This window comes from Parasteatoda tepidariorum, chromosome 11 (genome assembly GCF_982258835.1).
Source record: "Parasteatoda tepidariorum strain Cologne lab strain chromosome 11, Ptep-v5.0, whole genome shotgun sequence".
Lineage (NCBI taxonomy): Eukaryota > Metazoa > Arthropoda > Arachnida > Araneae > Theridiidae > Parasteatoda > Parasteatoda tepidariorum.
In genome coordinates, this window is record NC_141765.1 from 5,268,329 (window position 1) to 5,291,513 (window position 23,185).

At 29.5% G+C, this 23,185-nt stretch overlaps 1 protein-coding gene across 1 annotated transcript; it reads right to left on the reverse strand.

Annotated features, from left to right (window-relative positions):
* Nucleotides 1–2,285: 2,285 nt before the first annotated feature.
* LOC147801200 (uncharacterized) lies at nt 2,286–6,260 on the reverse strand. The gene has a single exon (XM_087155183.1). The coding sequence runs from the start codon at nt 6,258–6,260 to the stop codon at nt 2,286–2,288; it is 3,975 nt and encodes a 1,324-aa protein (XP_087011309.1).
* Between the last annotated feature and the right edge of the window lie 16,925 nt (nt 6,261–23,185).

Below are 23,185 nucleotides of genomic sequence, written 5' to 3' on the forward strand. Positions count from 1 at the left end.
AGAAAATCAGGGTCATGAATCGTGGTTGCCGGGAGAAAAGTGTTGCACCAAGCAGACTCCTCAATTCTGCTTTTAACATGAAAAGTCTATGGCGGGCTTCTCACACTTTGAACCGATTTTTCTTGTTTAAGAATCGGAGTAATCAATTAAAAAAAATACTAATAATTTTTTCAATCTTTCCTATCCACGAAAATGTGGGTCAAATTTTTTGATCTTTATTACTTTTTGCAATATTGGCTTTGAAACTCAAGTCACTTTCTACCTTTGGGTAAGGGAGGGAAGCAGCTTTCTTCCCCAAGCTCATACGACTGCGGTTTCACCGTAACTAATCTTCTCTGTTGGGGGTCTTCCTCCCTCTCTCTGACATACTTTTATTACTCAATTCACATTCTTTTGGAAATCTTTTTCTCACACTGCCCTTTTGAAGAACTGATACGGGGACGGCGTTTTAAAAATCTATAGCTTACTTTTCATTTATAAGCTTATGAAAAATTATTATGTTGTTGTTGTTGTTGTTGTTAATTTACGTCGCACTAGAGCTGCACAATGGGCTATTGGCGACGGTCTGGGAAACATCCCGGAGGATGATCCGAAGACATGCCATCACAATTTTGATCCTCTGCGGAAGGGATGGCACCCCCGCTTCGGTAGCCCGACGACCTGCGCGCGAAGTCGAGCACTTTACGGTAGCACAGTTTAACGAGGACCAAAAATTATTATGAATTATGAGTATTATTATGAGTATGAGTATTATATGTATTATGAAAAATATATTCGCTGTTAATTCGTTCCTTTCGTATAAATTTTATTTATTTAGAAGTAATATTTTTCTTGCATTTTACTAATTTTGAGAGTAGAATTTATTTTTTAAATATATTATCTCTCCCCCCCCTCCCTTTTTTTTTTGTAATTTTCTTCTTCTTCTTCTTGTTTTTCAAAGATATTTTAGAATCAAAATATTTAGCTTTAGAAATAGTGAGTTTAATTAAATCAAGATAATGACGTAAAGATCTTCCACTATACTATAAAGTCGAAACTATAAAGACCAATATAGTATATGAAAAGAAAACTATGTTTTCTTTTCCTTTTTTTTTTAAAAAAAATATGTCGTACACTCATTTGTCGGCTTAAAAAAACATTTACATTAAATATAAACGTAAAGTGCTGCAATTTTTCCATCCTATAAATAGTTTTAACTCCTCTAATGGCTGGGATAGTTTGTTTTTCCACGGTAAATAGAAAAAAAAAAAGCTAGTACACAAGAACACACATCCTCCAACCATGACCAAGCACTTAGCCCTGTTTTTAGGGCTCTAATGTAAATGCACAGGAACATAAAAGTATTGTGAAATTTTTATTCAATTCAGTAAATGAAGAAAAATATGAACATATGTATATGTAAGGTGTTAAGTAATAAAATCCTTCATTGAATTTTTATAAAATTTCGAAAAAAATGAAGTAAAAGAACATTAGTGGACACAATTAATATTTACGGGAGAAAAATACAATGAATCAGTGCTGAAGAAGGTAAGACTGAAAATATTAAAACCAGTTTGATTGCCAGAGGAAATAGAAAGAATGCGAACTGTGATTATTATAAACACCACGAAATTTCATCGTATTGGAGTTAAGCATCGTATTAAGTTAATATTTAGAGTTAAGCTTCTCTTTGTTAGATCAGGCAATCAAACTCGTTTTGATGTTTTCAGTCCTGATTCCTTTGTTGTATTTCACTAGATCTTGAAACTATTGGTTTTTTTTAATTTTTATTTTTATTGCTTGAACATTAATCAATCATTCCTTTTTAATCCTTTGTATACACTTTTTAGCACTTTTTTTTTGCAAGATTCTAAAAATATATATTAAGGGTAGTAATTATGCAATCACTTATGTATTTAATAGCGAGAAATTTTAAAAATTCATATTAAAGTGTGTAATATAATTTTTCTGCACATTTTTTCGTTCTTTTATATTGGTGGAATAAAGTATGTAAGCAATGTATGATGAGACGAGACAAGAAACAGCACGCGCTTCTAAATCTAACTTTAATCCTCTTTGTTTACACACACACTGAACAACAAAATTAATAGAAAGAATAAAACATGAATAATAGCGCCCTCTAGTGATGAGGCAAATTGAATTTAAGGCCGAACATGCCGCCCACCTTGAAATACTATTTCAAAATTCTTAAATGTGATACAAATGCAATAAGGCATTAAATGAATTGTTTACATGAATACACTTACATAAAGACAGTACAAATTACAAATAGTATAAATTTCTGCTTATTTTGGTAAGAGACACAATTTTGTTACATTTCTTTTAAATATGCCATCTGATGTTCTAACAGTTACAACTCTAACATGGTTGTCAATACCGGGGTGTAATTGAACTACTCTGCACATTTTCCACTTGGTAGGTGGCAAATTATCATCTTTTAACAAACACAAATCATTAATTTCGATGTTTTTAGTTGGCATAAGCCATTTTGGTCGTTGTTGCAGTCTACCCAAATATTCCTTGTGCCAACGTTTCCAAAACTGCTGTACCATTTTTTGGATTATTTGCCATCTTGTTAGATAAGAAATGTTAGATTCGGTGTAATTTGGTTCGGGAATGCTTGTTAATGGTCTTCCGATTATAAAATGACCTGGTGTTAAGGCCGATAGGTCGTTAGGGTCACAAGATAAGGCAGTTAAAGGTCGAGAATTGAGACAAGCTTCGATCTGGGCTAAGAGGGTCTCAAATTCTTCGTGTGGTAATTTGATATCACCCACAACCCGTTTTAAATGATATTTCGTGGATTTAATGCCCGCTTCCCATAGGCGCCCCATGTGAGGAGCGCCGGGCACGTTTAGATGCCAACGTATTCCCATATCAGACAAAATTTTGTCAACATTTTGATTATAACCCTTTGAATTTGCTAGTCTTTCATATTCCATTAGTTTACGCTTAGCTCCAATAAAATTGGACCCGCAGTCACTGTATATGTCGCTACACTTACCCCTACGTGAAATAAATCGCTTTAGGGCTGCAATGAAGGCATCTGCAGAAAGATCAGTGACTAACTCTAAATGGATAGCTCTAGTTGTAAAGCAAATAAAAAGAGCTATATATGCCTTGAATGTTTTAGAGCCCCGTCCTTTAGCTGCTTTAATTTGGAACGGGCCTGCATAATCAACTCCACATCGTATAAATGTAGGAGCTGGTGAAATTCGACTGGATGGCAAATCACTCATCATTTGGTTAGTGACAGATGCTCTAATTCTACAACATTTAACACATTTTCTAATTAAATTTCTGATAATGTCTCTAGCACCCATGATCCAAAAAGTTTCCTGAATAGATGATAGTACAAGTTGAGCACTAGCATGTAATAAATTTTGATGATAATGTCTAATAATGAGATCAGTTAAGGCATGCCTTTTTGGCAGTAAGATGGGATGTTTTTGGTCGTATCCGATATTTGCATGTCGCAAGCGACCTCCCACCCTAAGTATACCTGAATGATCCAAAAAGGGATTGAGAGATAAAATTTTGCTTTTGCAAGATAAGGGTTGATTTTTTTGAAGAGCATTGATCTCATTATTAAACTCAACAGATTGAACTAATTTAATCAATACATTCATAGCATTATTAAGTTCATCAGTTTTTACAAAACCAGTTACCTTACTTTTGGAGTTTCTGCAATTGTGAATGAATCTTAAGCAATATGCTGTTACACGTTTAAGTTTAGAGAAAAAGGAGAATTTGTTTATCAATTCATCTGCTTCAGATGAATCTCTGATTGTAGCAATTGACTGCACAGTACACACTCTTTCTTCAGGCACAGGCTCACACATTTGAGATATGAGCATATTTGTTTGGAAAGAAATCGGTTGATACAGAAATGTTGGACCACTAAACCACTGAGATGTTAATAATGTTGATGATGACACACCACGGGTTGCGATATCTGCTGGATTTGTATCACCACTAATGTGATGCCACTGATTTGGGGAAGATAAGCTTTGAATTTTTGCTACTCTGTTGGCAACAAAGGTTTTCCATCGGCTGGATGGCGATCCCAACCAAGAAAGAACGATAGTTGAATCTGTGTAGAAGTGAGATTGGGATATTGGAATATTTAATGAACTGCACGTAAATTTCATCAGCTTTGCTAGAAGCAAAGCTCCGCATAGTTCTAGTCTTGGAAGAGATTCATTCTTTAGTGGTGCAACTCTTGTTTTGGATACAACAAGTTGAACACTGATTTGTTCATCATCTAGCACTGAGCGACAGTATATGACAGCCGCGTAAGCCTTTTCTGAAGCGTCGCTGAAACCAAATAATTGAAATTGCTTGTTAGGTGACAAGAGTCTTGGTATTTTGATGTCTTTTACGAGCATCATATCTTCTGCAAGCTTTGTCCACTCTTGTGAGATATTTGGAGAGATTGTGTCATCCCACTGCAATTTATGCTTCCACAGTTCTTGCATAATTAGCTTGCATTTAATTGTAATAGGTGCCAACCAACCTAGAGGGTCGAATGTTCTGGCAATAGTGGAAAGAAGTAGGCGTTTTGTCAAGGTACCTTCAAAGGATGTTGGAGTAACCTTAAAAAGGAACACATCGTCTGCTGGGTTCCAAAGAACACCTAAGGTCTTTATGATATTTTCACTGTCTAGATCAAGGGATGTATTTTTCAAGCACAAGTCTGCATCAATTGTCTTCAAAAATTCATTGCTGTTTGATGACCATTTCCTCAGACTGAAACCAGCGCTTGATAACATTTGCATTAATTGTGTTTGTAATTCATGAGCTTCACTGAGTGTCTCAGCTCCAGACATTAAATCGTCAACGTAGAAGTCTTTCATGACTGCATTGGAGGCCAAAGGAAAATTATCTGCTTCTTCTGCTGCTAGTTGTTGAAGACATTTTGTAGCAAGATAAGGTGCGGAAGCTGTGCCGTACGCGATTCTAGTGAGTCGATAATCTTGAATAGGCTCAAAGGGTGAGTTACGCCATACGATTCTTTGAAAGTCAGAGTCCTTCAAAATAACCTGTCTGTACATTTTCTCAATGTCTGCTGTTAGAGCAATTTTATGTGTTCTAAATCTTATGAGCAATGTTGTTAAGTCATCTTGCAACTGCGGTCCTACCATCAATTTGTCATTAAGTGAAACACCAGTTGAAGATTTTGCAGAACCATCGAAGACAACACGGAATTTATCCCCGATTTTGTTTGGAACTGGATGATGAGGGAGATAAAAACTAGATGTGGCTGGAACGTCAATGTCCGTTTCTGGTATTAATTCCATGTGCCCGAGATCTAAATAATCTTGCATGAATTTATGATACTGCATAGAAAGTGACTGATTTTTGACAAACCTACGTTCAATTTGTTGCAAACGATGAATAGCAAAATTTCTAGATGAACCAAGTTCTTCAGATGACTCACGAAAAGGAAAATTGACAGCAAATCTGCCAGTAGAGTCTCGAGAAAATGTTTCTTTAAAATGATTTTCGCATGCAATTTCTTCCTCTGAATAGGACTTTGCTTCTGTAATTTCTTCTAGCTTCCAGAATTTATCTAGCTGATACTCGACTGAGTTGAAACTAGCGTGGTTTGATACAATTGTATTAGTTATAGTCTTTGTTTTGCCTAGGATAATCCACCAAAAAATAGATTCTAGAGCTGTTAAAGAATGTTCAGGAACCGAAAAATGTCCATTTAGCATGATTTCTCCAAATACATCTGCTCCCAAGAGGATGTCTATTGGACCTGGTTGAATGCAATTTTTATCTGCTAGTGGGAGATGTTTAAAAGAAGTTAAAGCTGTCGCATCCACTCGAAATTGAGGAAGGTCACAAGTAATTTTGGGAATGATTAATGCCTCAACAGAAATACACGCGTTTTTATAAAATTGTGATGAAATTTCTAACTGAACGGAACTTGCAACCTTACCAATTTTTTGGGAACTCAAACCATCTACGTTAACATTTGTTTTAGAACGCTTTAATTGTAATAAATTTACGCAATTTTCTCTAATAAATGTGCCTTGACTAGCTGAATCAATTAAAACTCTGCATTTATTTAGCGCACCATTAATGTCTTTAACGTAAACAATCGCAGTAGGCAATAATACGCCACGAGATACAACTGTACTATTGCTAGTAATGGTGAGTTCATTGCCCTCAGTTTGCGAGTCTGATTTGTTTTCGCTCGTATTTTTTGAACATAATATTGTATTATGTGGTTTCGAACAATTTTTACACATGCTAGCTCTACATTTAGAGAGTGGATGACTTCTATTATCTTTTAAACAATTAGAACATAAACGGTTTCTTTTAATTATTGTCCATTTCTCTTTAATCGATAAATTTTTAAAGCTATCGCAATTAAATAGTTTATGATTCTCTCCTTTGCAAAACACGCATAAATTAGAGACGATCGGATGAGAAACTTTCTTCTGCCTATAACCGCAAAACGAACTTTGACCTTGTTTTTCTTTCTGGCAATTAGCCAAGGATGCGAGCACATTTGCTCTTTTTAATATAAATTCTTTAAAATATTGAAAAGAAGGTTTAATTTGTTTTGATTCTTCTAACGACCAATTTTTGAGTGTTTCGTGATCTAATTTGTTGCGCAATAGAAATATAATTATTGTATCCCAATGCTCGACAGGTTGTTTGAGAATTTTTAATGTGTCGATACATTGTTGTGTGCTGTCAATAAGTTTTCGCAAACCAGTAGCTGATTCATGCTTTAGATTAGGCTGCGAAACTAATTTGCTTAAAGCTGCATTTGTTATTTCTGATTCATTTTCGTATCTGTCTTTTAGAATTTGCCACGCTGTGTCATAATTATCATTAGAAATTTGTATAGATTGCAACAAACCAAATGCTTCGCCTTTGACTGAAAGTTTAAGATATTGTAATTTCTGACTTTTACTTAAGTTATCGTTGCCTCCAACGCAAGCTAAAAATAGATCTCTAAAGGAAATCCAATCAATGAAATTTGATGTAAAAATTGGCAATTCAACTCGCGGTAATTTTACATTGTTTTGACAGTTTGAAGTATTTAAGGATATGCCATTGTTAGATGCAGTATTGTTAATAGTTGTACTATTATTTTCGTTTAATTTTATCATTTCATCTTTTAAGGTTATTTTTAATTTATCTAGTTTTGAAAAGTTATCATGCATTTCCTCTTCATAATTGTTATAATCTGTATCTTGACATGTGCTTAGTATGTCAATATTCAATTTATCGATTTCGATGTTTATTGTGTTTACATTATTTTCATAGACTTCAATTATTGAAGTAGATATTGTTTGATTGTTAAGTAAGTCAATTTGATTAGTTAATCTAGTTAGCTTACCTTTTAGGATCCTTTTTTGCTGTAGTAATTGATCCATTGTGTTTGTGACCTTCTCAATTAACGAGTGCGATGGTTTCGCTTTCGATTTGCTTTTGGGTTTTTTTGAATGTTATTCCGTTGATTTAGAAGTTTCGTTGACTGTGTCACTGTCATTCATCTTAACAATTATATGCTGGGGCTCGGACGGACCATTTCGATGATGAGACGAGACAAGAAACAGCACGCGCTTCTAAATCTAACTTTAATCCTCTTTGTTTACACACACACTGAACAACAAAATTAATAGAAAGAATAAAACATGAATAATAGCGCCCTCTAGTGATGAGGCAAATTGAATTTAAGGCCGAACAATGTATTATTTTAGTTTCTCTTCCTTGTCCCTCCTTAGCCATTCCCAGAGAAGCGTTTTCTGAGAAGAAATTTCTACACTGCAAACAATGACGGAATTAACTTTAATTAATCTAATTATAGTTGATTAAAATATTAGAAAGCTAAATTTAAGAAAGCAAAATTTAAAAAAGTTAAGTTTTGAATAAAGTTAAACTAATAATTTGAAAGGTAAATATAATAAAGGATATTGATATAAGAAAGTCCAATTTCTTTATTACAAGAATTTACAGTCCTTGTTGTAGAAATGAGGTATTATTGATAACTAAATAGTACCAGTAATTATTCAAAATAATACAAAGGAAATATAGTTTTTACATTTCTATTAATTTTAATTATTAAAATGGTTACAAAATATTAAAGAAAAAAACTATTTTAAATAAACTGAAACTTATTCAATTAAAATAAGTTTTCAGTAATTATTTGTGGAAATAATTTCAAAAAATAAAGTTGTAAATTTAAATGTTTTTCTTAAATATTTTTTGAAAAATCAGTCAGTAATTAAAATTTATCTTTCGTTTCATCTAAGCGTAGTTACCATAAGCTAATTAGAGCAACAGTTTGAAGATAAGAAATTAAGTCATGATCAACAAATACAGTCTTCTGTAAGATATTGATTCAAAACAAAATTCATTCAAAAGTAAATTGCCCTTTCATTTTTAAAAAAGTAAGAAAAATAATGTAGAAAAACATTGAAAATATTTGCCATTTAAATTATAAATGAAGAAATTCAGATAAAAATGATAAAAAATTAAGATATTAAAAAAATTACGTTATATTATATTAGCTACATAAATTTACTTCGACGTTGTTTTAAAAGTGAAAAATATTCTGCCAACTTATCAAGCTTAATATTGTCAACATTATCTTTTTCTGCTTTGAGTAAAAGCAGTGAATTTAGGCGTTCAGTGGTCATTGTTGTTCGAAGATGGTTTTTAATCAATTTCATCTTGTTGAAAATTCCTTCATTTGTCGCAACTGTCATTGGTGCAGTTAACGCTAATAGATTTAACAATAAAAACTTATGAAAGCATTTATGCTAAAATGATTATTCTGCATTTTTAATACAAAACTGTGAATTGAATGTTTACATAATTACAGAATTATTAAGTTTTTTTTTACTAATAATTAACTTAAAGAAATGAAAAAGTGTTAACTTTAGTCAAAAAGATAATATAAAAACATTAAATACATAAGAAATACAAGAAAAGAGCTAAAAAGAATTATTTATCAAAAAAAAAAAAAACTGAAACTTTTCTATTTTTAAACACCTTACATTTTCAATAAAATAAGCATTAGTACATTTTTTTTCATAAAGGATTGCAGTTTGGACTTATAAAAACAAAGCGTACGAACAAATATAGAATATGATATTTGAAATTTCAATTAAATAAGATCTATAAAAAATAATTTCATTTGAAAAAATGTAAAAAGAAAAAAAAATGCTATTTAAAACTCAAAATAAAAAGCTTAGTAAAAAGTTGTTGTTGTTGTTGTTAATTTACGCCGCACTAGAGCTGCACAATGGGCTATTGGCGACGGTCTGGGAAACATCCCGGAGGATGATCCGAAGACATGCCATCACAATTTTGATCCTCTGCGGAGGGGATGGCACCCCCGCTTCGGTAGCCCGACGACCTGCGCGCGAAGTCGAGCACTTTACGGTAGCACAGTTTAACGAGGATCAATACCGCACACCCTCGGTCCCTACGCAGACTGATCCAAGTGGTCACCCACCCGCACACTGACCGTAGCCAGTGATGCTTGACTTCGGTGATCTGCTGGGAACCGTGTCTTAACGATCAGTCCACTGCGGGACCTTAGTAAAAAGTACAAAACGGAAAAAGAATTCCAATTTTCGGAATTCAAATGTGATTTATTGGCGATCGAAATGGGCTGCAGGTAGCGTAGAGCAGAACTCTTTTCCTATGGCAACACTTCACATGCTTTCCCCATTAGCGTGTGGAAAGTCATAGAAGAAGGAAGTACGTTAGTTTCTCTCTTGATTTTCATATAGATTGAAATCTTTTAACTTGAAAAACTATATGGAACTGAAAACTACATTAAACATAGTTCTAAAGAAAAGTATTATGGAAATTTTAAAAGATATTCTTATTAAATAAAAAGGAAAAATATTACGAAAAGGGAAAATATCGTAGTACATTCCTATACAACTGAAAAGAGGAGGAGAGGGAAGGGAGAAGGGCTAAAGGCATGAAACCGGTCTCTCCCCAGATGGCGTATTCGAGTGTTGCGATCGCGAATCTTCTTCTTGTGATTTATCTTACCCTAGCTCCTACTAATGAATGTAAATAACATAAAACTATTAATTGCTCTTTTTTCTTTCTTTTAATAATTTTACTGCACAAAAGAGATTAAAAAATAATTTTAGCTGCGTCATGAAAATCAATTTTTACCCATATATATATATATATATATATATATATATATATATATATATATATATATATATATATATATATATATATATATATATATATATATATATATATATATTTAAAAAAAAATTCTTTTTTGAGAAAGTCTTATACCTAAATTTTTAAGCAATAATTGAGGAAATAATTTAATTGGAAAATAATAACACATTTAATGCAATTTAATTAAACTTAATATTTAAGCAATAAGACTGCAAATAATAAATATGTATTCATAAAAAAAATTACACTTACATTCAAAACTTAAGAAGCTGCTGCAGATTGGAGGATCGTTGGCTTGTGAGCGGATTTTCTATGTCATTCTATATAATATGAATTTATAAAATACGCTTTGAATAGCTAAGTACCCGTACTAGACAGTTAAAGGCAGGTCAGTGAAGTAATTGGTACCACAGCTGCATGTGCATTGAGCCCCGTCCTTCCCCTTCTTAAGGCGGTCCTAAAGTGGATTCTAGCCTCAAACTTGAAAACTAGATGGCGCTGAAAATCACACCCCGCCTCAGGCTAAGATCTAGTTTAGCCTTTCCCAAAAAGATTCTTACTCATAGTTGATTGGCTACCTCAAAAAGAGCTATTCTACCTTTTAACAGTTTCTAGATGTAAATAAATCAATGTATCGCAATGATGTATATTGATGTAAACATGTAAAGAACGACTTCTAGTATCGTAAAATAAATAATCTTAGATTAATAAATGAAATGAATTTAACTGGAGAATTTAATTTACACTTAAGTTTAAAATGATTTTTAATTAAATATGAGCTGAAACACCATAAATTATTAGTAATTATTTATTCATGTTTGCATGAACCAGTTTGTTATTCTAAAACATTATCCTAAAACAACAATTTTTTATGCTTTATTCGACAACAAATATTCAGTTTGAAAAATGCGAGGAAGTTATCTAATATTTGCAATTTTGTGTGCTTAAGAAATTAAATACATCGGAAATATGTTTCTTTCCTTTGAAATAACTTCAATGTTTTTCATAAGTGAGCATTCACACTTGAATATATGTTTAAATTGATTGCTGACATTGTCTGGGCATGAATATATGGTCAAATTGATATCTCTTATTCATAATGACTAGTATAAATACATAATTCTTGTTTATGCTCAGCTGCAGCCACAGGGATCTTTTAACTTTAGAACAAACATTTCTATTCTATAAAGTAATTGTTAAAAATAATTGCGGAATTTCTACAAACTACTGTTTGTTTTTTTTGCACTACTCTTTTTTTTTCTTTTGAAAAAACACATTATGCTACAAAGTACACAAAAAGTAGCAATTATTGTACATAGTTTCACTACTTGTAGTACATTACTTCAGATCTCTGTTTTTTCCCTATAAAAATTAGGTAAATATTGTTAACCCATGTTTATTGACAGGTAGTGGTTTGTTATTTATAACTGATTGGAATATGTGATTTCTATATAGTAGATATGATTTCTTTCTACGTATCATTTATTGAATAAATAACTACTCAATTTATTGGTAATATTATTTAATATTTTTGCATGTCCTTATCAGTCTTTCATGAAAAGAAAATTTTTTGATATTTAGTTTTTTAAAAAAAAATTCTGCTTATTAAAGCTTTTCTGCTATTTGAGTGTTTTTGTGTATATTGTGCAGCTGCAATAAAGTTATAGTGTCCAATGATACATACAAGGAGATGTTCACAAAAGTGGCATAAACAATAAGACTTTGTTCTGAAGATGGTAAAAACCATAAGAAAATGATTTATTTTACAAAACAACAAAAACTATGGGAAATCTTACTTTTTTATAGAGTGAAAAAACTATACGAAAACATGGTTTTTCCTAGGACCGTAAAAACTTCATATGGTCAATACTGCTCTGAACCATGCATCTGCACAGAATCTTGCTCTCCCTACAACAATGCGCAATAAATAAAATTGCATCTTGCAAATAAAAGTTGACGAAAAAAGAGCTTTATGTTAATATATTTTTCTTAATGTTTGTGTTAGGGCACCACATAATGAATAAAATATGCTGATTATTTTAGTCTTTGGTAATTATAAAATAAATTTCTTTAAAATAGATTGTGTAGATAATTGCTTATATTTTCTTTCTTTTTAATGAAAAAAACTATCTTATGAACCAAATGATGCAATGCAATAAATTTTTATTTATTTCTTGAACATTTGTTATAAACTTTAAAAGTATTTGTACTCATGTTAAGTAAAGGAATATATTAAGTACAGAGTGTCTTTTAAATGTACAGAGAGTTCTTTTAAGCGGTTTTAGTTCTACTACTTTTAAGCATTGTTCGACAACAAATTTATGGCTTAAGGACCAAATGTATGGCATTTGAGAAATAATTACCCTTTAATTTTTTCAGGCAATTACACATATTTTTATATTTTTTAATCAAACTTCCTTGTTACAGATTTAATAAATAATATAAATTTTTCACCTAAGTAACCTAATAGAATATAATTAAATTTAAGAATATAATAAAAAGTAGCCTTACATAATGTAATTAAATATAAAAAAATCTATTAGGTGCTTTTGTAATAAATATGTAAAGCACAAGTTTGTTCATTTAATGGTTGAAATGAATAATATAATGTTATTTTTTGTAATTGTATATATGCTCTAATACCTTAATAGATTATTTTTGAAAAATCGCTTGCATGCATAAATAACAAATGATGCATTTTTTAAACTAAGCTAGATAACATTAAATTTACATAAAAAATTATGTTTCATGCCGTAACCACTCTCCTTTCCTAAGATATATGGGTTATTTAAATAAAATTTTAAAGCCATAGTCATATCGACAAAATTTCATAAGATTCATCTTTATTTTGATGAAGAAAAAAAAAATTCTAAAAAAAAAATTAATTGCACAATAAATTAAGATTACATTACACATATCTGTAAAAAGTAATTTTTAAGATATGGAAAAAAAAAATAATCATATTTTTTTAGTTAGTTGGCTATCTGTTGATCACAAAAGCAAAGTATTACAAGTGGTGAACTTCAAAAAAATTTTTTCCTGTGGTTTTTTATAAAAGAGTTTCATATTTTAATCTAAAATAATCACCCTTTCAAAAAAAGAAGGAAAAAAATGAAAAATACATAAGTTAACAATCAAACTCTATATGAGTTTCAAAAAGGAAAATTTTTAAAATTTATTCAAATAATAGAAAGTAAGAGGACACTGTCTCAAAAAATCATTAAGAATCATTAATAAGTTTTTCAAAGCTTAAAATCAGTTAGGTTAATAAAACTAATATTTTCCAGTCGGTGTCATTAACAAATCAACGAGGCTGTTTTAGAGATTTCAAGTAATCAAACTGTTTTAAAAGAAAAAAAAAATCTGATTTTTTTTAAATAAAAAATATTTTCCTCGTTTAATCATAAAAAACCATTCTAATTTCATACTACTTTATTTTCATGTGGACATAAAAGTAGAATAAATGCCTATTTTTGACCCTCGTAAGATAAGAAACTTAATTCCCACATATTAGAAATGCGAGGAACGTTCTTTGATGAAGTTTATCGAAAGAAGTAAGGTTGAGGGATTTTCGGTGGAGATCAAAGTTATTTACGAAAGTGGTACGCCCTGTTTTTTTGTCTACCAAAAATTGAATTATTTCCTTCGGTTTAAAAAAAAAACTTTTTTAAAGAATATTTTATTTATTTCTTTTTCAGTTTTGTATCTGATAGGTCGTTCATGAAGGAAATAGGTTATATTTCAATTAACAACAGAATGTAGATAAATTGTGCTCGAGGCATTTTGAAATAATTATACAATATGGGCATTTTAGCTTGTCTTAAATTTCGATTTACCATAAATATCAACTGAGAGAAGGATTCTGATTGTAACGGTCAGAAAACGAAGAATACTTGTATTATCATCTAATAAAATTTCTGAACTCTAGCTACAGGGAAAGTGATAGGAATTCCGATTGCGAGAAGCCATATATAAGTCTTTTGACAGATAAAATATGCAAAAGCGTACACGTTATCAGTTCTTTAAAAAAGTTCTTCTTTACAGGTTTTTGGTTTTTCTTAAAATTGATACACTGATTTGTAATCAAAAAATTAAATTGATTTATAGTTGTACTTTTAAACCTAGTGTGCACATAAGTTGAATAGAAATTATGTTTTTTTTTAAATTTTTAATGCGTAACTCTACCCCTTAGATTTTCAATTTAAAAACTGACACCGAATTAAGTGCATATCAGTTTCTACAAAAATAAAAGAAATGAAAAGTTATGTTTCTCATTTATTAATTTTATAAACTATGTAGTACAAGTAGTCAAAAAAAGAAAAAAATTTATTCTTTTAGACGTTAGTCACTCACTTCGAACAAACCACTTTCGTAATATATTTCTATTAACGGCGAACATTTATCCCACAATTTTTAAAAACGATTCGCCCCACATTTTTTATTTTAGATCTGATTAAATATATTTTCCCATTTTTAGCCTACTTGTTTTTAAGATATTTACTTTATTTTCCAAGTTGTAAATTATTTATTTAAAATTTTTAAGTTATTTTTTTGGATTCTCTTATAGAAATTTCATAACTCATTAGTTTGATTGAAAAGTTGTTCAAAATCTAACACAGTTCTGATTATTACTAAATATTTAGAAAACATAGATTAATTAGGCTAAGGTTGGAAGTAGAAATGTAATCGCTTCGGCTAGAGCTCCTAAAACTTAAAAGAACTTAAAGAAATTATAATTTTTTTCTGAATAATTTAAAGGAATCGCGTCAACCACTTATATATTTGTTATTTAATCATCTAATTGTGAGCCAATGGACGCTATTAACACACTCTATTACAACTTGTCAAATAAATCATACATTACATTCAAATTAAACAAAAATAGGATAATTCGTTTCAAATTAAATTTATTGTGCAAATGGGTTAAAAGAATAATTTCTAGTTTCAGGGAATAGGGACATAATTACACATCGTCTATGAATGGAATTTAAATACACTTCTCCCTCAGTGTTATTGTTCAAAAACAGGTTTTTTTACAGACATTCCACCCCACTTCCTCTGACCTCGAGGATGCTACTTGCCAAGAAATTTACCTCAAGCAAAGCTCATATTCTTTTCGTTCCTGTGTTGAACATAAATCTACCTAAAAGTACCTAGAACTTAGATTATTCGCGTGAAAGTTTTCAATAAATCAACGATTCTTTCTTTACACAATTTTTTTCCAATAAAACTTTAATAGAAAATATAATAATTTTTGTAAAAACAATTAAATAAACTATCTTAATAATTGAGTGTTAGGGTTTTAATAAGTCAAGTACAAAATTTTTTGCAAAGCCTTATAATTTAGAACTTCTAATATTTTTCAAATCGATATATAACTTAAAGTTTCTGTGTCTTTTAGTTCCAATGCTAATCGGTGGCGTAACTAACTAGTGGAGAACAAGATAGGACTCCTATCCCTGAGCACCAATATCTTGAAAATGATTAAAATTAAATTATAGACTAAAATGCTCTTTTTTAAAAGTTTAATTTGCTAATTATAAGCCTCATAACTTCTTCAAATTTCTATTTTCTTTACCAAAAAATTGAACAAGATGTTTATTATTATTGATGTTTATTTTGCATAAAGAGCATTTTCTATTATTATTTTTTACAAATTGGTAATATATTCAATGGAAAATGTCTTTAGGAAAACCGCATATCGTTCAATAAAAAATATCAAAGTATAATATAAGAAATACATCAGTATAATATACACTGTTTAATTTTAAACTAAATCGAATTAAAATTGATTAAGTTACTTAAAAATCACTGTGTAAAGCTGCAACATTTTATTCAAAGAAAAATTTAAAAAATAATTACAATTGCGTTTTATTTAAGTTTTAACCACAAGTAGTGCAAAAACTTAATTTGGCCTTGGATGCCCAGTTAGTAAAAGTTCATACGCTGGTATTTTATTAATTTCACAAAATCATATGACTCATTGAAACTAGCTTGCGTACAGCCGAGAAAATCTTTTATTATGTATTTCGATTTTTCGGAATAAAAGATACAAAATCAAATTTTGCTCAAGCAGTAATTTCTACATGAAGTAAAGATAATAAAAATTTTTTTATTTCATTCACGCTAAAAATGCATTTAAATTTTTGACGTGGCATTATTTTATTATAAATTTTAATAATGCTATTTGCTGCTGTAAAAATTACAATCCAAATATTTATATATATATCTGTGTGTACACACTATTTTTAAAAATTAAATTAAAGCAAATTTAACAAAAATGAATTTATAAACTGCCAAATTAAACGGTTTTTGCAAATAATCTGTAATGGAAATTAATTTTTCATGTAACGCTTTAGAGCAGGGTTTCTTAACCTGTGGTTCATGGACCCCTTAGGGGTCCATGCGTCATACTTTGGGGGTCCGCCGACTATTTTTAAGACGATTGGATCAATAATATTTAAATAACATTGATCTTTTTTTTCTTCTAAAAGATGAAAATACATACATATTTGAAACTAGGTGATTGAGATACCCCAAATTCAGTGCGGACCCTCTAATATCCCTGTCATATTTTTAACATTCTCCACCAACCGACTTTCAGTTTGCAGCAGCAGGGCAACCCCCTGATTACGTCCGATTTGTTATTTTTATAATCCTCTATCAACCCCTCATTTTTTATGAGCCGTCCCTTTGCTCTTAAATATGCCAGGAATCCTCCATAATGTGAGGAAAAGAACATTCGCAAACCATAAAAAAATTTCACATTTTCAAAAACACAAAGTAGCCTTCGAATTTTATTTCAATTGAAAATAAAGTAAAGTAAAAATAATTAATGATTTTTGCAATAATTTTTTTACAGGGGGTGGTCTGTGACTTCTTAAAATTTTTTAAAAAGGGTCCATTATACCAAAAAGGTTAAGAAACACTGCTTTAGAGTTTTCAACGCTAATCACATATTATGTATCCTTAGCTTCCGAGCTAAAATAATTTTGCCAATTCTAGTGTTTAATTTTTTAAGAAAATCTCTAGCTCACAAGTTATTTTCATTTAAATTCTGTAAAATATATTTTTATTCAAACTTTCTGGGTGTTCTTTGATGTTTTCTAATGTACTAATGTTTGCTAAAAATTAAGTAAAAAAGATGTTTTTATTGTGGATTTGAAGTTAATATTCATGTTTAAAAAAAAGTATCGAATTTTTATAAAAAATACAATAACATACAAAATCTCGATTAAGTATAAAAACGGAATTAATTATCAATGAAAAAAAAACAACTCTTTTCTTTTATCACCGAAAGGTTTATTATTATTAATAACTGAATTAAATTGCGATCGAAATTTATACTACTTTCCGACTAGCTACAGTACTCGTATCTCTTCCGGAGCTCCTGAGCTAATTGACAACACAAATCGTTCCCTGATCACAGCAGAGTTTATTACCATTTTATCCGCAAATAGAACAATCACCACTAAATATCTTGAACTCTTTCTGAGAACCAAAGTGCTCTAAATGCAACCATTATTCTATTGACAAAACAAGCTGCGTTATCTCCTAGATCATTGGTTCCCAAACTTTTTTGTCTCGTAGACCCCTGCTTACCTGATATTAATTTTTTGTAAATTCATCAACTTCAAATGTATTTTTGACAGCTGGTATAGTGCTACTTACTGTGACAGATATAAATTTTTAACTGTAGAGAAGTGTAGTGTGAAAAACTTAAGAAAAAACACATGTTAATTTTATACATTTATTAATTAAATTCAAATTAAAACGAGTCAAATTAAAATTTATTATCTGTTATATAAAATAACTAAGCAATAAATAAATGCTTTTAGAGGGAGGGATGAACCTGATACTTTAATAAGTAATTATCAACATTTGGCATCAGTTTAGTAAGGTTTAATCTCAAATCTCATCAGTAAATGACAGGGCCGGATTTAAGCTTGGTGGAGCCCTTATAAGTTCAATTCTATTTCTGTACACCTAAAGTAAACTGTCATTATTTTTTATTGTTGAGTATTAACATTAAATTTTTTTTAAAAATTTGAGTTTACTTTATTGTTAAATATATTAATTGTGATGAGACTATAATGTAGAACCTTTCTTTTATTGCACATATTTTTTGAACGATAGAAAAAAGTTACAACAGAAACAAATTTTAAGCACAGAGTAAAAATTTGGCATGCTGGAAGGGCCACTATATATTTAACAGAGTTTTTTTTAATTTAATTTTGAATATATTTTATTTGCAATTTTTAATGATTTTTTGCTAATTTTTTCTCAATTGTTTTTTCTTTACGATTCTCAATTGTTCACGACTACCAATGTTTAACTCGGTAGCCTTGTAATTTTGAACCGAAGCCAGAAGACAAGGGAACTGCTGGATCAGTACCCAGAGGTATTTCTTATGAGAACTTGGAGGACTTTGTGACCCCAACAGATTTAACATGCGTCAGTCACCATTTTATACATGGGTATTCTTCTGCCGGCTGGATTCAAACTCCAATTCTCACGAACACGAGTCAAGAGCCCCATCAACCAGGCTATCCCGCCCACATTTATTAATTTATTTTATAACAGTCATTGCACAGCCAATCCAGTTTCGAGTTTACGACTACTAATATTCAAATCAGTAGCCTTGTCAATTCCCAATCCAGCAGTCCCTACACCCTGGAGCAGGTGAGGGCCGTTATATTAATACTGTTTGTAAAAATAAAAAGAACATTTCGTAAGCTGATATTATTTAATTGATGTTTACATTAAAAATATTTATTCATTACTTTTGCTTTCTTTTTAATTGTTTCAAGTACATTTGTTAAATTTTAGTGCAAGAATAAAAATTGTCATTATTTATGTAAATTTTTGGCTTATATTTTTAAGGATTTATTAAAGGGTCTATTAAATATCAGAGAGAATAAATGTAATACGGGTTTGAAGTATCAGCTCGTCTCTTTGTGTATAGTGGCTAGGATGTGCAAGAGCAGCATCCAGTCAAAACGAGCATTCAACATATCAATGAAACACACTAATGCTTTATATCAATTAGTTTTAGATAATTACAATTGTAGAATATGGAATGAATTTTATTACGGAATGGAATGTTTTAAAAGACAACTATCTGTTAATGTTAAACATTTTAATCAACGAAAAAACAGAACCAATATTGAGAATAAATGTATTATTTTTAATTACTGATAAATTTTGTGACAGAAAAAAAATTAAAGCCTGATAGATTTCAGAATTTTAGAAACGCCTTCTAGTTTTACCAATCAAATAGGTTTCGATGTCTTTCATACCACCTGTCTCATTTGTGATTCAACATTATCATTTCTGTTTCGTTCTTACTTAATATTAATATGATTGCGACAGTTAATTTGCATACCTCTTTTACTACATTTTTCGAGGAGTTTAAAAATATAATATTGAGGATTTTAACTGAAATTTGCTTTTTTTGTATGCCTCTTTCATTACGTCATCATCACATCCACACGCAACTGTCTCCTCTAAATAATGCTATATAAAATGAGATTGCAAAACAAACGTGTGTAGTTATTTAATTTCATATTCAAAAGTAGTTGTTTTTTGAATTGACAATTTCAGTAATTTTAGATATTTTTAAGTGCTATTTAAAACTGCTGCATATCACATGAAAGCATTGAATATATAATTTGTACACTTTTAAAGTAAAACAAAAGCAAAATTCTGATCCTTAGAAACAGATATTAAATAGTCTAATGATCGAATGAAGGGGTTAAAAAAAAAAAAAAAAACTTTTTTATCTCTTAAACTAAAAAATTTATTTATAAATAATTTATTAATATTTAAATTGCTTGAAAGATGATATGTTTCATTCTAATGACAATGAAGTTTTTTGTTTTATTCAGTCATTTATTTATATTTATTAATATTGTATATATTATATTTATTATATTATATACTTGGGGCCCCTTGTCATCTCGGGGCCCCAAGCTACAGCTTATACGTAAATCCGGCCTTGGTAAATGATGTCCAGTCTGTTTCTTTCTTTTTTTGTTAGGAGATTAGCAATTAAATAAGAAATGTTTTAAAACATTAAGCTAATGCATTACTATATTATTTCATATTTTTAACGAAAGCTGCTTATTATTTCTTGTAACAGCATATTCCATTATTCAATATTATGAATATTTCGTTTTTTTGTTTTTTATACTTATTATTTAAAAGATAAATACAGAAAGCATCACTATTAAAGTAACTTAAAAAATTATTAAATTAAAGATATTAAAATATGAAAAAATTATCAGTTTGTGAAACTAACAAATCTTCTCTTTTTTTTTAAACTTTAATTTATTTTAAACGATTCATTTCGCAACAAGTCACTACTCACAATTATGTGAACCAAATAAATAATTAGGTGATCAGCAAATGTCGTCGAATACGGAATAAAATATTCGGAAAATCAATAAAATAATACGTTTGTTTCGTGTCCTAATTTTTTTTAAAGTACCACTTTTATTTTCGATGTTGAGCTGGAATAAAAGATTATTACTGATGTAACGAATGTTTGAATTAGAGTTGTACCATATCCTAAAATTTTACTGGGTTTGAGTTTAATTTTTATGGATTTTACTGGGCCCATAAATAAAGAAAAGAAAAGAGAGACTTTGCAGTGAACGAGCCATTAGACAATGCCAACCTTCATCTATCAAAAGGTATCTCAAAATTGAATCAAGTTATCATGTCTTATATATAAGTGAATTGATGTTAAAAAATAGTAGTGGTAGTTACGCCACAATTCATCCCCTCAGTATTTGTGAAAGACCAGGAGAGCTGGATTAAGGTCACCAGGTTTTGAGCTTTAGCCATGAGAGTTGTATTAAGTTCATGGCTGTGTGTAGTCGATGTTTAATAATCATATTGGTAGTTACACCACATGTTTTTAATAAATTTTGTGATTTAAGTCTGTTATTAAACACACCAAAATAAAATTTATAATTTTAGTTCCAAATTGCATAACCTAAGGTAAAAAATATAAATAGAGACAAGTTTCCTAATATAGTGAAGATTTCATGGAGAGGGAATCCATCAAAGCTAAAAAATAATCATTTCACAAAAAAAAAAAACAAAAAAATAAATATTCAATTTAAATATCAAAAAAAAAAAAAAATTTCAACAATTTCAGTTCAATTGTTACAACTTTGATCAAGACATAAAAAGTACATCCTAAGAAATGAGATTAGAAATATGATTTTCATAACCATATAACATATATTTTTGGTCTCAATTCCTTTAATTTAAGGAAAACATTTTAATTTAACTCATCATTTTGGGTAAAAATAAGGTAAATATTTTGAATAAGAGGTAAAAACAATCTACCATGGCAAATAATTTTAATAAAATGTTTCTGATGGTCAATTGAGCTAATACAAAAAAAAAAAAAAAAGTCAACTATATTTCTGGACTGCATTTCTTAATTAGTGGTTACATTTAAAACTTTTGTTACATTTAAAAGAATAAAGTTTTTTTTTTTAAAATAAAAACATAAAAAAATTACCAAAGGAAGTAAAATTTTAAATTATATAAAAACAGGAAGACTGAAAAAGAATTTCGTAGTTCGAATACAAAACCTAACTTTCGTCACTATTTGTATAATAACATTTACAGGATTTAGATTGGTCATTTTATTCAACTATATCACTATATAAAATTATTTTGAAAAAAGTAGTAAAGAATATTTGCAGAATTCTAATGCAAAGAGTGTTAATTTAAACCTCTTAGGCTTTGATCGAACTGCTGCAGAATTTTTAAAGTTTTTGCTATCAGATAAACAACACTAAATATGTATATAATGGTTATTAAACAACAAATTATTTAACATTATTATTTATATATGGTACAATTTGAAGGTTTCATGGAGCTTTTATTAACAAATACTAGTATCTTTTTACATTTATCAGTTAATTTTTGACATCAAATAATTTACATACATTTCTTTCCTTTTTGTTACTTTAGATACGACTTTTAATATTGATAAAATCAAAATTTAAAAAAACTTAACAACACTGTGAATATAGGGATAAATTCTGCATTAAAATTTTTCTTTTTTCTCAAATGAATGTCTCAAGAAAAAAAAGAATCATGCCAATCCTGGATAAAACTGAAGTTATATAATCGAAACTATCTAAAATAGATAAACTTTTTTTAAACATTTTCTTAATCAGATGGAATGAAAAAACAGTCATCTGCAAAAGCACTGGTAATACAATTCTATTCTACCATTTAGCAAAACTATAAAACATCAGTCATTATTAGACAATTGTGTTTCTTTTAAAAAATGATATTTTAAAATTGAAGCAATAATCAACATTTATAGACTGCATGTTTTAATATTAATTGATATTAATAATAAACAAAGGCTTTCAAACTGAAGGTATTCAAATTAGAATTTGACATAATTAAAAACCTATCTTATATAAAAGGGTTTTAATAATCTTAGTTGGACGAAAATAAAAGTATTATTCGAATTTCAAAAGCGCAAACAGAATAATCATAAATTTTTAATATATTCAATTAAATGCTACTGCTTTAATGTCACTTATTTTGAAGGATATACTTATACAAAAATCTTCTATATTACATTTAAAAGTGTAAATACTTTCAAATAATTTTTTATAATCATAAACATGGTTAATTTGAACAACCAAGGGCTGAAGGCACAAAAATCACACAGTGTGTGTGTGTACTCTACTCAATGCCATTATTTCAAAGGAAGTGTGTATACTTGTGTAGAAAATTTCTTTTAATAGGGTGCAGTAGGAATGTATACAGGAGCATGGCATACTGTCGTTTGATTGTTTTTGTTATGATAATCATAAATTAAGCATTTTTTATTAATGCAAAATTGCTCAAATTTTTTCCAATATTCATCTATATAATATAATTTAAATATAATAAAATTTAAATGGGCAAAAAATTAATAAATGTATGTGTATGCATAAGGTAACAACTCTTTATT

Coding starts and splice junctions, on each gene's coding strand:
- LOC147801200 (XM_087155183.1), bottom strand. CDS start 6,260: ATGTGTAAAAATTGTTCGAAACCACATAATACAATATTATGTTCAAAA.